The sequence below is a fragment of the Desmodus rotundus genome, chromosome X (genome assembly GCF_022682495.2).
Source record: "Desmodus rotundus isolate HL8 chromosome X, HLdesRot8A.1, whole genome shotgun sequence".
Taxonomy (NCBI): Eukaryota; Metazoa; Chordata; class Mammalia; order Chiroptera; family Phyllostomidae; genus Desmodus; species Desmodus rotundus.
In genome coordinates this window covers 46,089,055-46,106,260 of record NC_071400.1, presented here as the reverse complement: position 1 = coordinate 46,106,260, position 17,206 = coordinate 46,089,055, and the positions used below count along the sequence as shown (strand labels likewise).

General features: G+C 38.6%; 2 protein-coding genes across 8 annotated transcripts in view; one reads left to right on the top strand and one right to left on the bottom strand.

The window, feature by feature from the left end:
• ATG4A (autophagy related 4A cysteine peptidase) overlaps positions 1–5,681 on the bottom strand; it is a 65,714-nt gene extending 60,033 nt beyond the window's left edge. For 2 of the 6 annotated variants that reach the window (XM_024551609.4, XM_045188502.3), the window contains exon 1: positions 3,079–3,215. In XM_024551609.4, the coding sequence (XP_024407377.2) occupies positions 3,079–3,088 (10 nt within the window). In that variant the 5' untranslated portion in view covers positions 3,089–3,215. Of the gene's footprint in view, positions 1–3,048; positions 3,216–5,658 lie in introns of those variants that run through there. The other 4 variants (XM_024551608.3, XM_045188501.3, XM_053917040.1 and 1 more) reach the window with 3 other exon arrangements.
• On the top strand, positions 3,319–13,404 carry PSMD10 (proteasome 26S subunit, non-ATPase 10). Of its 2 annotated transcripts, none has more exons than XM_024551612.4 (5): positions 3,319–3,489; positions 5,716–5,814; positions 6,689–6,835; positions 6,930–7,017; positions 11,768–13,404. In XM_024551612.4, exons 1-5 carry the CDS (start codon positions 3,376–3,378, stop codon positions 11,773–11,775), a joined length of 456 nt encoding a protein of 151 aa, XP_024407380.1. In that variant the 5' UTR covers positions 3,319–3,375; the 3' UTR covers positions 11,776–13,404. The 2 variants fall into 2 exon arrangements, with proteins under 2 accessions (XP_024407380.1, XP_024407379.1); XM_024551611.4 differs by having other exon boundaries at positions 6,930–7,096; positions 11,768–13,392.
• The last annotated feature ends 3,802 nt before the right edge of the window (positions 13,405–17,206 follow it).

The following is a 17,206-nucleotide window of genomic DNA, read 5'->3' as shown; positions in this document are numbered from 1 at the left end:
TTGATAATGTTTCTTAATTAATTCAACTGAAAATTACAAGTCAAAATAGCACTTATATGTGAAATGTATACAATGGGAAAGAGTTTTCAACAGCTAACATTGTTTGAATCACAAGTGATGACAAAATGATTTATACACTTCCTATGTTGTCACAAGTCAAAGCAACAAAACAAAAATGAGATATCACTTCACACCCACTAAAATGGCTATAACAAAAAAGAGAAACATTAATAAGTGTTGGTAGAGATGTAGAGAAATTCAAACCCTCATACATTGCTGGTAGGAGGGGAAAATGGTACAGTCTCTTTGGTAAGGAATCTGGAAGTTCCTCACAAAGTTAAACACAGAGTTACTATATGGTCCAGCAATTCCACTCCTGGATATGTATCAAGAGAAATGAAAACATATGTCTGACCAAAACTTGTACGTGAATGTTTACATCAGCATTATTCATAATAAATAAAAGGTAGAAACCACCCAAATGTCCATCAACTGATGAATGGATAAATAAAATGTAGTATAGCTACACAATGGAATAATGTTCAGCCATAAAAGGGAACAAAGTATTGATACATACTAAATTTGGGATAAAATTCAAAAACAATACATTAATTGAAAGAAGCCAGACACAAAAGAGCACATATTGTATCATTCTATTTATCTTAAAGCTAAGAAAAATGAAAACCCGTAGAGACAGAAGAGAGATGAGTGGGAAATGGGAAGTGACTGAAAACAGGCATGAGGTTTCCTTCTGGGGTGATGGAAATGTTTTAAATAACATTGTTGCAATGGTGACACGATTCTAAAATATACTAAAAATCATTAAATTGCACACCTGTAATAAGTGTATGCCAAAAGCATGGTCCATAGAACAAAAAATGATAAATTGGACCCCATTGAAATTCAAACCTCTTGCAGTTCAAAAGATACCACTAAGAAAATGAAAAGACAAGCAACAATGCACTGGGAGAAAATAGCCACATTCCATATATCTGACAGGGACTTAGATCAAGAATACATAAATAATTCTTACAGCTCAACAATAAAAAGGCAATAAAGACAACAACTCACTTTAAAAATAGAAAAAATAGAAAAAATATATAAACAGATCCTGCACTGAAGAAGACATGCAAATGGCTAATAAGCACACAAAAAGATGCTCATTATCATTAGTCATTAAAGAAATACAAATTATAACCGCAATGAAATATCATTTCATATACATTTATAATGGCTATAATAAAAAGACAGATGATAAGAAATGGTGAGGATTTGGAGAAGGAGACATCCTCATACTTTGCCGGGGGAAATGCAAAATCGTGGTGCCATTTTGGAAAACAGTTCTGCAGTTTCTTTAAAAGTTAAACATCAATTTGCTGCATGATTCAGTAACTCCAGCCTTAGGCATATACCAAAGGGAAATGAAAACATGTCCACACAAAGACTTGCACACGAATGCAAGCATTATTCACAAGAGCCAAAAGTTGGAAACAAACTGCATGTCAACCCCACTAGTGATTGAGTAAACAGACAAAATGTATTATATCTCTAAAATGGAATACTACTTGCAATAAAAAGCAATGACGTATCAAAAATGTCACGCTATTTGAAGGAAGCTACACAAAAGACCACATATTGTATGATCTCATTTAGATGAAATTTCCAGAATAGGCAAATTCATAGAGGCAGACGGTATATTAGTGGATACCTGGGGCTGGGCATAGGAATGAGGATTAATTATAAATGAGCATGAGGGACCTTCTTGGGGGAGGTGAAAATGTTCTAAAACTGATTATAGTGATGGCTGAACCACTCAGTAAAGTTACCAAAAATCATTTAATTATACACTTGAAATGGATGAATTTTATGATGTATAAAATATATCTCAATAAATCTGTTAAAATAGGAAAAGAACAGTAGGGAAAACTGGGTGAGGAGTAAACAGGAACTCTGCACTATCTTTGCAACTTTTCTACAAATCTAAAGTTATTCTGAAATAAAAATCTATTTAAAAATTAACATTATGGTACAGGATTCATATCTGTATGTGGCAGTCCCTGTCTATGTGAAAAGACACCTACAAAATGAAATAGTTAAGATGTGATTACAAATCAGCATTAACAGATAAACATTTGGAACAATTTTGATAATACAGAACACTGACTGTGAGCCCCAATTAAACAAAATGTTAGCCCCCCATAAGAATTCCATTATTTACACTAGTAGTCCTGTATTACAAAAAAATACTCTATTGTTGTTAGTATTATTATTATATTTTGAAATTCATCAATAAACATTTGTTGAAATTTGTTTTCTCTCTTGTTATATAAGCATCTACAAATTATTCAGGATTTTGCCATTTGGTCCGCAAAACCTAAAATGTTTACAGAAAGTTTGCCAAGCCCTATTCAACACCATAATGAGAAACATATAACATAGTCTCTTTCCTGAGTGTATTCTTATCATTACCTAATTTTGGCATATTGTCCTTCTGGATATGCCCTATAAAGGATAAGCCTTGCATCTCTTCGGTTATGGCACTCTTTGGGATTTCCCTAAACAGAAACACTATGAGCTCAATAGTTCTAGCAAAGCCTCGATATCATCGTTATTACCGCAATATTAAAGGGCTAACACCGTACCACAGTATCAAGATGACCCACATCAACTTGTGACACCAGGTTACGAACTCGTGGAGGGCTCCTATGGCATTACACTCTGCCTTTGGCATCACTCTGGCACATCACCTTACTGTGGTGCCATACGCTGTCACTGCTGTGACACAATTCTGTCCCGATGCCTTTCCGCCGAGACGTCAGAATAGTTAATCCCTACTTCTTTCCACTCCAGTGCTGGCGGTAGGGAGGGGGAGGGTTGCCACAGCCACCAGTAAGAGCTAAGGAGATAGTACCCAGCTCCTACTGTCGTCCCTTCCGCCTGCAGGTCAGGGCCCCCGTGGGACAGGACCTTTAGGCTCCCATAACTCTCTTGCCATGATTCCGCACCCGGTTCGCGTGGCCAACTCAATGCCCCACAGTGACCACCCACCCCGATTCCACACGAAGCGGGTTCCAGTACCTGACTCCATTCTCCAGCTGTCATCCTGGGCCAACACCGAGGGCCGACGGTGGCCGCGAAGGACCCTGGGACTTGTAGTTCCGCGCTGCTAGGGGCAGAGTCAATGAGAGCCACACAGGCGCCTCCCGGGAACCGAGCTCAAACTGCAACTCCCAGACGCGCCCTGCGCTGGGGAAAGGAGCGGAGGAACGGGAAAGGTCGGTGATTGGTGAAACTCCATCGGTTCTTTTGATTGGCAGTTGGAGCCGGCTATGGGAGGTCGTTGGTCTGGCTGCACCGAGATTCTGGGAAAGCGAAATGGAGGGGTTTGTGTCTAACCTAATGGTCTGCAATCTGGCCTACAACGGAAAGCTGGAGGAGCTGAAAAAGGAGATCCTGGCGGATAAATCCCTGGCTACTAGAACTGACCAGGTAAAGCGGCGTTGGGGCCCTTCCTCAGGCGGCAGCTGTGACGTAGAGCAACGTGGCTGCCTGGCGCGGCCGAGCGGCGTCCCAGCGGGCCCCCTGCGGGCCAGATCTCCGCCCCTGTCGCTCCATCCTCAGCCCTCAGGCCGGAGAATGGGAAGGTCGGAGCTAGTCCCGCAAACCTGAGTTTGTTTGTTTGTTTTGGCCTAGTACTTAGCTCGCTGAATTTTGGGTATTTCTTTGGGTATTGGAGATTACTGCCTTTCTCAGAAATGCCCCATTTTTGAGCTGTCCCTGAGGAGGAACGCTTTTTTTTTTTTATGCGTGTTTTTACTTTCACAAGTGATTTTATTCAATGAAACACGTGTAACTGAACGCCTCGTCTGGGCCAGACAGTTCGCTAGGAGTTGGGGAGACAGTCGAGTGGAAAAAGCGGATATGCATAAAGTAACCCCAAATCATATGTCTGATTACAAATTGTGGTTAAAAACTCAGGAAAGAAGTTTACGTGGTGCTTTCAGAACATCTAAAGGGAGGACCTGCTTTAATCTCCCTTAGAAAAGCCGAATTTTATCATTGAAAAGTCTATGCAGAGGAGGTTAGAACTTGCAGGATAAGTGGAATTTCCTTGGAGGATGAAAGGGGGGTGTTTTTAAAAACTTCAGCAAGGAAAAAATTTGATGAAGCACATATAGCATATGGGTTCCTATTATATTCCCTCTATTTTTATATGTTTTGAAATTTCTTGTCATAAAGTTTAAAATACGCAGAGGCAGAACAAATGTCAATGGACTTTGGGAAGAGGTTTTTTTTTGCCCTCCTGCTCGAAGGACCCTCATGCTTTCACCCTGAGTTTCTAAGAAGATTCATGGTGCCTTAGTAAGCCACCAAGTATTTATAGATTGCCTCCTATTTGACAGGCACCGTGCTAATAAGCAATAGTGATACAGTGTCACATAATTAGAGATCTCCATTTTGTGTCTTTGGGAAGAGAATTAGAAGTCAGGAGACTTTTTTTCCTGGAACTTTCCTTTATTGCTTAACCTGAAAATGGCTTTACCTGTGCCTAATTTATCTTCATTATGGTCTAGTAATATTTAATACTTAACTTAATGATGTTAAATTATGATCAAATGATACTTCCAACCATTCTTCATCAACCCAGTGGCGTAAAAAGAGGGAAGCTATTCAAGGTCAAGAGACTTAAGAAACAACCAAATGCAACTTGTGGGCCTTGTATGGATCCTGATTGAAATAAACCAACTGTGAAAAGACAATTGTGGAAATCTGGGTATTAAATGTTATAAAAGTTAGTGTTAATTAATTTATTTTTTTAGAGTTAGTGTTAAATTTAATAGGTATAATAATGGTCTCAGCACTATGTAGAATAGTGTTCTTGTTTTTTAGATACTGAAATATTTAGGGATGAAAAGTCATAATATTTAGGGTTTGTTTTTAAAAACTTCAGCAAGGAAAAAATTTGATGAAACAAATATAGTATATGGGTTTCTATTATATTCCCTCTATTTTTATATGTTTTGAAATTTCTTGTCATAAAGTTTAAAATACCATTTTCTTTTACACAGGGATAAGAAATACAGGTTGTTATTTTTTTTAAAGTAATATGGCTCTCTAATTCTGTACGTGGTATGTTTTTTAAATTGATATACAGATAATTTCAACTAGTTTTATTAATGTTTCTCCCCATAGGATACATTTGGTCTTTCTAGAGAATTTAAACAGGGATTTGTGTCCCAGCCTCACCATTTACTAGCTGTGTGACTTTGGACAAGTTGCTCACCCTGAGGAGTCTTCGTTTACTCATCTGTAAAATGGGGATAATATTCACTGTACAGGGGATTAAATGAGGCATATGTAAAACTAGCACAGTGCCTGACATAAAAGTAGAGAAATAATGCAATTGTAAGCAGCCAAAGCTCTATTTCTGCCAAAGCATTCAAATCAGTTTCTTACTCTACTGCTTTCATGGCTGTATTCTGTCCAGAATTACTTACATCCATCAATGTATTTCCCCATGTTACTGAAACCTTGATCTCTCTCATGTTAGTAATAATATGGTTTAAGGTCACCTACCTGAGGATCCAGTGCTTCCTACTTCTTGTTTCCAAATTACAGGTTTTCTGGCCCCAATCTTACTTTTTTCTGCTTTCTTACCTTAGTTGTTCTATTTCTCTTCAAAAACGTTGATCTGTTTCTCTCTTTCCTATGTAGGACAGCAGAACTGCATTGCATTGGGCATGCTCAGCTGGACATACAGAGATTGTTGAATTCTTGCTGCAACTTGGGGTGCCAGTGAATGATAAAGATGACGTGAGTACTAGGCGGAGTTGATAAATTCTCAGTTATCTGTAAACTCCAGACTGGTATTTACTGAAGCCTGAGTATTAAGCTTACAAACAAAATTGTACCCTTTATTACTAGGAAACTACAGTATGGCCCTGGCGACCAAGCACAGGACTAATGGTTGTATTATTTTAAAATGTTAGTTTTGCCACCAGTACCCTGTAGTTGAAGGTAAGTATGCAGAGCAAGCCTTATTACAATGTCCTCTTAACAGACTACAGACCTGTTGGAAATTTGGTTTTGGTAAATATTACCAAAATTATGAGGGCCTAGATATCTTCTTTGTTATATAAATTATTGTAATGGTTTAGTTATATTAGGATCAGAATTGTGAATAACAAGGATGAAAACCTTTTTGGGGGGCAAACATTCTTTTTCAAGGATGCTCACTGAAGTAATACTTAATTAGCAAAGGAATAAAAACAATTCAGTGGAGGAACAGTTGGATGCAGTGAGTATATCCATATGATAAAATAATATGCAACCAGTAAAGTTATGATTCTAAAGAATGACATAGAACAATTCTCACAACAAAATGATAAGTGGAAATTATGGAAAGTGCAATTCACAGAACTTTATATTCTCTGATGACACTTTGAAAACACATTAGAATTAGACTTAAGTATCATTGCCTCTGTGTTATGGGATTATGGGTGTTTTTTTCTTTTCTTTGGTATACATCTGCTTTCCAAATTTTCTACAGTACTTAATGAGGGGCAAAGAAAGAATATTGTCTTTTTTTAAGTCACTCACAAACAGCTCTTTGTAAACCCTGTGTAAATGTTACCGTAATCCCTGTGCCTTTGCCTCCTGGTTTGTGTACTGCCCAACTCTTTTACAGGCTGGTTGGTCTCCTCTTCATATTGCTGCTTCTGCTGGCCGGGATGAGATTGTAAAAGCCCTTCTGGGAAGAGGTGCTCAAGTGAATGCTGTCAATCAAAATGGCTGTACTCCTCTACATTATGCAGCTTCCAAAAACAGGCATGAGGTAGGGTTTTATTCCTAGGTGACTTCTTTTGAATTCTAAACCTGTATGCAAACATAAATAGATCTCGGCATTGTTTTCTTCTCCATCTTTCCAGATTGCTGTCATGTTACTGGAAGGTGGGGCTAATCCAGATGCTAAGGACCATTATGAGGCTACAGCAATGCACCGGGCCGCAGCCAAGGGTAACTTGAAGATGATTCATATCCTTCTGTACTACAAAGCATCCACAAACATCCAAGACACTGAGGGTAACACTCCTCTGTAAGTGGCAAGTAGCAGTCATTTGTATTCTATCTGACATTAGCCCTCTTACACTAATTCTTACACATCATTTCCCTTTCTTATTCTGCTTATAAAGGTAATACATGTATATGTATATTTTGAAAGTACGCAAAAGTATAAAGACAGAAATTTTAAATGCCTAGCATCTTGCCACCCAGAATCAACCACTGATATTTTTATGAATTTCCTCCCAGTCTTTTACATGTAACTGCATATTTTACTATTTTTTTTTGTAAAACTGGGATCGTATTGTATATGTAGTTTTATATGTTGTTCTTTTCACCTCATAGAATATCATGAGAATTGTCAAATGAAGTATTTTTAAAACATTTTTGAGTGGCTATATACAATTCCATTTTATCGATATTCCGTAATTTAATTGTTCCTCTGTTACTATATATTTAAGTTTTTTTTGAATTTTCCACTATTATAAATAATGCTACACTGACCAACTTTCAACAAAAAATTTTGGCCATATTGGTGATTATTACCTTCGTCCAGATTGGGTGGACAAATAACACACATTTTAAAGCTATTGATAATATGTTGCCAAATTACTCCCAGAGGGAAGTATCGTTATGCCCTCCCAACAGCAGTGTGAGAGTGTCTGTTAGCCCCTCACCACTGAGAATATGCTTTTGTTGTATGCAAAATGGTGTTACATAGTTGTAATTTACATTTTTTATTATCAGTGAATGTAAACATTTTTAATGCCTACAACTGTAACTTTCTGTTTCCTTTTTTATTTCCTTTTGGTGAATTAATTTATTTTTACTGATTTTTAAGTACCCTTGACTTGACATAGTAAAAATATTAATCTTCTGTCATGTTAGTTGAAAATGTTTTTCCAGTTTGTTTTTTCACGTTGTTCATGACTTTTTTTAAATAACAGAAGTCAAACCTATCTATCTTCCCTCATGACTAGAAAGATTTCCTCACCCTGAAATTAGTTAAATATCCACTTTTATTTTGTTGTAGCATGGGTTTTAGTTAAGAGTTATTGTTGTTTTTCATTTAAACTCAGATCCATTTGGAATTGATTCATGTGTACGGCCTGAAGCCATCGTCTACCTTGATATTTTTCTTATAGTACTTGGCCATTTTTCTTCTTTATTGAATGGTGACTCTCTATGAACCAGATATTCTGATTCTACTTTTTAGTCCAGAGTGAGATTCAACATTTTCTAATGTGACTTTAAACCAACTTTTTAAAAAATATTGTTTTCTTAACTCTTAGTTTTAAAAATCTTTTCTGTAGTTCTGAGTGACTCTGTTTAGAAAGACTTGCATATTACTCTTTTCTCCAAAACAAGAAAGAAGGTAGCCTGGAGAAAGCTAGATGTTGGGCAGTATAGGGTCTTGGAAGAGCCTAGGATTGACAAACTCAGCCACTTACCAACTGTATTTAAATACTTAAGTAACTTGGAATAGTTACTTAAACTTCCTGAGTCTGAATTTACTAATCTATAATATGAGAATAATAATTCTTTCCTCAGTAGATTGTTGTGGGATTGAAATAAAGTAACTTATAAAGTGTCTAATACTCTGCATCACAAACTGTAAGTGCCCAACAAGTTTCTCTCCCTCAGTTGTTGCTCAGTCATGTCACCAGAGGCAAGAACTTTAATATCCGTCACAATTTCAAATATAAAATGGTGGTAGAAATACCTCGTTAACTTATAAGGTGGATATAAGAATCAAATGAGATAAAATATTTTACACTACTTTTCCAAAATATAAACCGTACAAATTCCTATTAGCAAATTATAAATAGGGGCTTTTCTAAATTTAAACTCTAAATCATTGCATGTGTTTGTTATAAATTACCTCTAACCTCAATAACACAAGGAATTTTTTTCTTAGGTTGGCATTTATTTTTTTAAATTACATTTTATTGTCTATGGTATTACATTTGTCCCAGTGTCCCCACCTTGCTCCCCTCCATCCAGCAACCCCCTCCCTCGGGCAATCCACCACACCATTGTTCATGTCCATGGGTCTTTGGCTACTTGATTTCCTATACTGTACTTTACATCCCCATGGCTATTCTGTGACTACCTATTTGTACTTCTCAATCCCCTCCCCTCCTCACCCATTCCCCTATACCCCCTCCCATCTGGCAAACATCAAAATACTCTCCATATCCACGATTCTGTCTCTGTTCTTGTTTGCTTAGTTTATTTTTTAGATTCAGTTGTTCACAGGTATGTATTTATTGCCTTTTTATTGTTCATAGTTTTATCTTAATTCTTAAGTTCCTTTATCCTTTCATATAATAATGGTTTGGTAATGATAAACTCCTTTAGTTTTTTCTTGTCTAGGAAGCTCTTTATCTGCCCTTCGATTCTAAATGATAGCTTTGCTGGGTAGTGCAATCTTGGCTGTAGGCCCCTGATTTTCATGACTTTGAATATTTCTTGCCAATCCCTTCTAACCTGCAAAGATTCTTTTTAGAAATCAGCTGACAATCTTATGGGAACTCCCCTGTAGGTAACTCACTTCTTTTGCTGCTTTTAAGATTCTCTCTTTATCTTTAACATTTGGCATTTTAATTATGATGTGTCTTAGAGTGGGCCTTTTTGCATGCATCATAATTGGGACTCTCTGTGCTTCCGGAACTTGCATGTCTATTTCCTTCACCAAGTTAGGGAAGTTTTCTTTCATTTTTTTTTTCAAATAGATTTCCAATTTCTTGTTTTTTCTCTTCTCCTCCTTGTACCCCTGTGAGCGAATGTTGGAACACTTGAAGTTTTCCCAGAGGCCACTGACACTATCCTCATTTTTTGCATTCTTTTTTCTTCTTCTTGTTCTGATTGGTTGTTTTTTTCTTCCTTATGTTCCAAACCATTGCTTTGATTCTTGGCTTCATTCACTCTACTGTTGTTTCCCTGTAAATTGTTCTTTACTTCAATTGGTGTATCCTTTGTGTCCGACTGGATCTTTTTTATGCTGTTGAGGTCCTCACTAATTTCCTTGAGCATCCTCATAACCACTGTTTTGAACTCTGCATCTGATAGATTGCTTATCTCCATTTCATTTTACTCTATTTCTGGGGTATTGATCTCTTGTTTTATTTGGGTCTTGTTTCTTTGTCTCCTCATTTTGGCAGCCTCTCTGTGTTTGTTTCTATGTTTTAGGTACAGCTTCTATGATTCCCTGTCTTGGTAGCACAGCCTAATGTATTATGTGTCCTGTAAGGTCCAGTGGCACAGCCTCCCATATTGTCCAAACTGGGTACTCAAGGTGTGCCCTTCATGTGGTCTGAGTCCACCCTCCTCTTATAGTTGAACCTTGGTTCCTGTTGGTAGGTCAGGGGGAGGTATTTACCCAGACCAGGGTAAATGCAAGGATTGGCTAGACCACTGACCACCAACCTCTGCCCTCCATGGAGGATCAGCTCTGCAAGGGCAGGGTGGTAATGGGCCAAGGTCAGCTCTCACCTGTGTATTGCCTGGGGCCACCCTGCCTGAGTTATAGAGCAATCTGAGATGGCTGCTACTTGCTGGGCTTGGAGATTCCCAGGTGAAGCCAAGCTTTCAATCTCGGCTGGCTGCTGCTAGTGCTGTGCTTGGGGCCACTTCACAAGAGGTATGGGGGCTGGGGGCTCACTGAGGCTGGCTGTTGCTGGTTTGAAAGGATTTAGGAAGTTGTGAAGCATGAGCCAAGACCAGCTATTCTTATGGAAAAGCAGCTTGGGTGGACCTGTAAGTTGAGTGGGGCAGAGCGTTGGGGTATCTCCAGGGTGGGTCATACAGTGTTAGCCAGGTTGATGGAGTCTCAGATGTGGCAGCCGCCTGCCCTGTGGCTCTGTGTGGTGAGGGTTCACAAAAGGGAAATTGGCCTCTTCCCAAACTTTCTGTCTGGGAGAAAGCTGTTCCTCAGCTCTCGCTTTGATGCCAGACACTTCAGTTCCTCCCTGTATTCCACTGGTGCCTTTTAAGCTGCTACCCCAGTGCTGAAGCTCAGAAGAAGTGAGTCTGAGTAGGTAAGTCCATGCATAAGTTCCTTAAGAGGACCTGGTTGGGACTCCAGAAATTTCTTCCACCAACTCAATCCCCACTGTTTTTTGCAGCCTGAGGTTGTGGGGACTTATCTTTCTGGCACTGCAAACCTGGGCTGGGGGGCCTGATGTGGAGCTGGGACTTCTCACTCTCGAGACATCCCTCCCAAATTTTTATCCACCACGTGTGGATGTGGTAGAGCCCATTCCACATCTGTACCCCTCGTACCAGTCTGGAAGGGTGTGGTTTCTTTAATTCCATAGTTGTCAGACTTCCATTCAACTTGATTTCTGACAGTTGTGAGTGATGGCTATTCTTTGCTTTAGTTGTAATTTTGATGTGGTTGTGGGAGGAGGTGAGCCGTGTTTACTTATTCTGCCATCTTGCCCAGAAATTAGGCTGGCATTTAGATTCTTTCTTTTATTGTGGTAGGACTAGATTATGATTTATGATCTGGTATTATATGGCCATTTCACTGAATTTTAGCTTATCAACACTGTTCTCCATGCAAATTGATTTTCCTTTCTTGATTAAATAACTTTCCAATATTACACTACCTAATAATATGCCCTTTAGAGTACCTATCAGGAAATCTTAGCCATTATGTAGAAGTAGTAGTGATTTATTGGTCTTTGTTTCTCAATTTCAGACACTTAGCCTGTGATGAGGAGAGAGTAGAAGAAGCAAAACTGCTGGTGTCCCAGGGAGCAAGTATTTACATTGAGAATAAAGAAGAAAAGACACCCCTGCAAGTGGCCAAAGGTGGTCTGGGTTTAGCACTCAAGGGAATGGTGGAAGGTTAAGCAGCTTGGATTTATTTTTACTTCATATGTTTTGTGGTTGTCCTCAGTGTCCTGGAAACAAATGTACTTGTGCATAAGACATCATCTATTAATATGAAGGGTTTTTTTCACCTTCAAAGTATTATAAACACTTCGGCTATTGTTTCTGCTGAGATATTTGTTCTAAGCTTACAATTTGCTTTCCAGGCATTGAATAATGTTGAGATTGTTCTACTACTGTTGTATATAGAATTTTGGTTAATTTTGAATAAGCAACTCTGTGGTTATTGTGAGACTTCAGCATTCTACCATGCACACTGTGTCCTTCTCTGAGGCAGAAAAACCCAACCCCATAGCCTCTGGACAGTTGTTGTGCCAAATGTTTTTAGGTGGATTCTAGAATGTTCCTTCTGTACCATTTAAACTTGTTTTTCAAGCTCACTCAGGCCTACACCAAAAATTTCTGTTTTTTCAACAGTATGTTTAATTTATTTTTGTTATAGGAGGAATACTTATATATTTTAGAGGATCATATTTTCAGTTGGAAAGCCTGCTATCCCAAGTTTGGCATTCAAAACCACTAAAATAGTGATAAATTATAGCCTATGTGCCCGTGTATCTTTTTAATAAGCTATTTCCCTCCATAAAAAAGTGTCATTTTTAAAAAGGAAGTTTTGAAGTACCTATATTTCATCCTGTATTAAAAAGAATATAAATCTTGTTAACATGCTATGTTACAAAAATCTACTTTGATTTATATTTCAGAAACTAAAAAAATAAAATGTTGAGTGAATGAATCTGCCAATTTTTCTTTCAAATCAGTTAAACGCCCACTAAAGACTTCCAGTCGTTCATAAAGATATTTCTTCTCAGTTTTTGGAAGTTCTAAAGCCAATAAAATTAATGAAGCTTGAACGGAAGCTAAAATCTTTAAAAGTAATAATCTTATGAATTACCAATTAAGTGTGGAGCAAAGGAAATTAATAAGTGTAAACTTGATCTCATTTTAGAGAAATACTCTTAAAAGATTACTAATCATAAAATCTAATGACCCCAAGTAACTCTTTATATTATTTTTTTAATTTGAATTTTATGCAAGCAAATAATGCTTAAAGTAAGTGAGCCCGCAACTTACATTAATTTAGGGTCAGAGACTTAATGACCAGTAGCTAAAATGAGTTTTGTAAACACAAACTGTGGATTTGCAAACCCTTTTTACATAAATATGTTGAGTGCTGATCTTTACAAATATTAATCAGGGAAGCATCTTCTTAATAAAACTAAACTGTTTATTGAATACCAGGGATAGACTTGATGATAAAGGAAATAATTTCTTTCCAATATTTTTTAGCATGATTGAAGTTATACCTAATACAGCCTGTTAGGACTGAAAGAGTTTACTCTCCATAAATACTGAATTCATTGTATGAAGTAAAATAAAACTCATCCTAGTTCTTTAATAAGCAATATACATGGTATTACTGACCATTTATTTATTTTTATTTTATTAATTATGCTATTATAGTTGTCCCAATTTTTTCCCATTTGCCCCTCTCCAGTCAGCACCCCCCACTCCCTCTGGCAATACCCACACCATTGTTCATGTCAATGGGTCATTCATATACATTCTTTGGCTACTACATTTCCTATACCGTGCTTTACAACCCCATGGCTATTGTGTAACCACCTATTTGTTCTTAATCCCCTCAACTGTTCACACATTCCCCTACACTCCTTCCCATCTGGCAACCATCAAAACGCTCTCCCTGTCCATGATTCTGTCTCTTCTTATTTGCTTAGTTTGTCTTTTAGATTCAATTGTTGACAGGTATGTATCTATTGCCATTTTATTGTTCATAGTTTTGATCTTAATTCTTAAGTTGCTCTATCATTTGATATAAAAATGGTTTGGTGCTGATAAACTCCTTTAGTTTTTTCTTCTCTGTGAAGCTCTTTATCTGCCCATCAATTCTAAATGGTAGCTTTCCTGGGTAGAGCAATGTCGACTATAGACCCCTGCTTTTCATCACTTTGAATACTTCTTGTCAGTCCCTTCTAGCCTGCAAAGTTTCTTTTTAGAAATCAGCTGACAGTCTTATGGGAACTCCCCTGTAGGTAACTCACTTCTTTTGCTGCTTTTAAGATTCTCTCTTTATATTTAACCTTTGGCATTTTAATCATGATGTGTCTTGGAGTGGGCCTCTTTGCATCCATGTCGTTTGCAACACTGTGCTTCCTGGACCTGCATGGCTATTTCCCTCACCGAGTTACAGAAGATTTCTTTCATTACCTTTTCAAATAGATTTCCAATTTCTTGTTCTTTCTCTTCTCCTCCTTGTACCCCTGTGAGCGAATGTTGGAACACTTGAAGTTTTCCCAGAGGCCGCTGACACTATCCTCGTTTTTTTGGATTCTGTTTTCTTCTTGTTCTGATTGGTTGGTTTTTGCTTCTTCATGTTCCAAATCATTGATTTAATTCTCAGCTTCATCCACTCTACTGTTGTTTCCCTGTAAATTGATCTTTATTTCAATTAGTGTATCCTTTATTTGTGACTGGATTTTTTTATGCCGATGAAGTCTTTACTAAGTTCCTAGAGCTTCCTTATAACCAATCTTTTGAACTCAGCATCTGATAGATTGTTCATCTCCATTTTGTTTAGTTCGTTTTCTGGAATTTTTATCTCTTCTTTCATTTGGGCCATGTTTTTCTTTGTCTCCTAGTTTTGGCAGCCTCCCTGTGTCGGTTTCTATGTATTAGGTAGAGCTGCTATTACTCTCTGTCTTGGTAGTCTGGCCTAATGTAGTAGGTGTCCTGTAAGGTCGAGTGGCACAGCCTCTCCTGTCACCCATGCTCAGTACCTGAGTTTTGCCCTTTGTGTGGACTGAGTGCACCCTCTTCTTGTAGTTGAGACTTGATTGCTGTTGGCAGGTCAATGGGAGGGATTTAACCAGGCCAGTCAGTTGTAAGCATTGGCTGTGACCACTGACAACCAACTTCTGCTCTCTATAGAGGATCAGCTGTGTAGGGGCAGGGTGGTGGTGCTTCAACATGGTCTGTAGCTGTCCACTGGGTGCCCAGGCCCTGAGGTTTTCCAAGTTGTGCAGGCCAAGGTCAGCCCCCATCTGTTTTGCCTGGGGCCACCCTGACTAAGCTATAGAGCAATCTGAGATGGCTGCTACTTGGGCTGTGCTTGGAGATTCCCAGGTGAAGCCAAGCTGGGCATCTAGGCTGGTTTCTGCTAGTGTTGTCCTTAGGGCCACTTCACTGTAGGTAAGGGGGCTAGGGACTCACTGAGGCCAGCTATTGTTTGAAAGGATTTAAGAAGTTGTGAAGCCTAAGCCAAGACCAGTCATTCATATGGAAAAGCTACTGTTAGCAGCTGTAAGATGGGTGGGACAGAGCCGCAGGGGATCTCCAAGTGGGGCAAACTATGTCAGTCAGGTTGATAGAGTCTCAGATATGGCACCCTGCTGGCCTTGTGGCTCTGCCCACCTTTCTGCCTGGGAGAAAGCTGTCCCCAGCTCTCACTTTGATGCCAGACTCTTCAGTTCCTCCCTATATGCCACTGGTGCCTTTCAAGCTGCTACCCTGGTGCTGGAGCTTAGAAGGAGTGAGTCTGAGTAGGTAAGTCCAGGTGTGAGTTCATTAAGAGGAACTGCTTAGGACTCCAGAAATTTCCACCAACTCAATCCCTGCTGCTTTTTGCAGCCATATGTTATGTGGCCTTATCTTCCTGGCACTGGTGTCCTGGGATGAGGGGCCTGGTATGGGGCTGGAATCCTCACTCCTGAGATATCCTCCGTGATTTTTATCTACCACATGATTATTTGGGGCCATCCCATTCTGGGTCTCTGCCCCTCTTACCAGACTGGATGGATGTAGTTTCTTTAATTCCCTTAGTTATCAGTTTTCCATTCAACTCAATTTCTGCCATTTCTGAGTGATGGTTGTTCTTTAATTTGGTTGTAATTTTGATGTGGTTGTGAGAAGAAGCAAGCCATGTTTGCCTCCACCACCATCTTTGTAGGCTACTGACATTTTAAATGAAGTGGCTTGTTAAGAATGTTTAAATCACTTAGTTGTATAAACTAAGGATATTGGTGGCCTAGAATATTGATCAGATTGCCTTCATTATCATCTCTGAATTCTTTGTTTTGTTTTTAAACCAAAGTTTCAAAGGCAAGTGAGATTATTGAGTCTTTATTGATTGGTTTGAACCTTTTATAAGACCTATTTTGTAGCACATAGATATTGTAAAGCCACACAAGCAAACTTAAGTATTGCAATTTGTACTTTGGTATAGCTGAAAAAGCATTACATTGGGAATCAAAATTTGGGTCTGGTCTTTGCACATTCTCAGGCAGATTATTTTACCTCTTTTCACTGAGGTATTTTCCTCTGGGGAATAGCTGGGTATATATATAGCAATGACTCAGCCTTTTAAAATTACATTTACCCCTGCCTGTCTCCCCTACTAAGAATGTAATTCTGCATCATCTCCCGCCTCTACCCCATCATTGTCAGGAGTGAGCCATTGTGTGTTATCACCCTCAGGTGCCCTGGGATTGGAAAAGGTTGGGTACTATTGATCTCAAAGCTTCCTTCCAGCTCTTCTAGCTCTTCTTACTGATAGTTTATCAAACTTGAGTTACACACAGGCCAGTATAAGAGCTGCAGATTTTAACTCCGCAGCATACAGTACTGAGGGGAAAGGTCACTCTGAAGGACATAGAAGATATCAATATACAGAGTGGGGCAAAAGTAGGTTTACAGTAGTTTGTATGGAATATAATACAATAACTAATAAATAATAATACAAGATTAAACTGTGTTTCATGTACTCACAATTGCAATCCTACTTTTGCTCACCCCTTTACATGATTTCTTAGCTGTTGGTCAAGAATTACTATGGTTTAGTCCCTTTTCATTATAGATTACTACAATTTGTGGTACAAATTCCATCCTTCCTCCCCTACAGTCAACACAGCACTGTTGATAACATGCCAGACTTGTCATAGCAAAGCTGTATACTCCCAGAGGACAAGAGCTAGCTCTGATTCTACTCATTATTTTATTGCCAGCCATAATACCTGGTTCATAGCCATTCAATAAATGTCCAGTGAGTGACCAAATGAACACTAATCTGGGGAGAATAAAGACTTATAGCCCAAAAGCTGTTCTGTTGACTTTAGCATATCCTAGTTGCTAAATGCAGAAACAAAGAGAGAAGTTTCTAGAAGTATTTTTGGCTGGTGAGAAGTGAATGATTAAGAAGCCCAAGTGTGGTATGGAATTTGGTTGGGAC

Excerpts from the sequence above, each read along its gene's own strand:
- PSMD10 (XM_024551611.4), top strand. The coding sequence starts at position 3,376 with ATGGAGGGGTTTGTGTCTAACCTAATGGTCTGCAATCTGGCCTACAAC. Across the intron at positions 3,490-5,715 it reads TGGCTACTAGAACTGACCAG|GACAGCAGAACTGCATTGCA; the intron begins GTAAAGCGGCGT and ends TTTCCTATGTAG. Across the intron at positions 5,815-6,688 it reads CAGTGAATGATAAAGATGAC|GCTGGTTGGTCTCCTCTTCA; the intron begins GTGAGTACTAGG and ends ACTCTTTTACAG.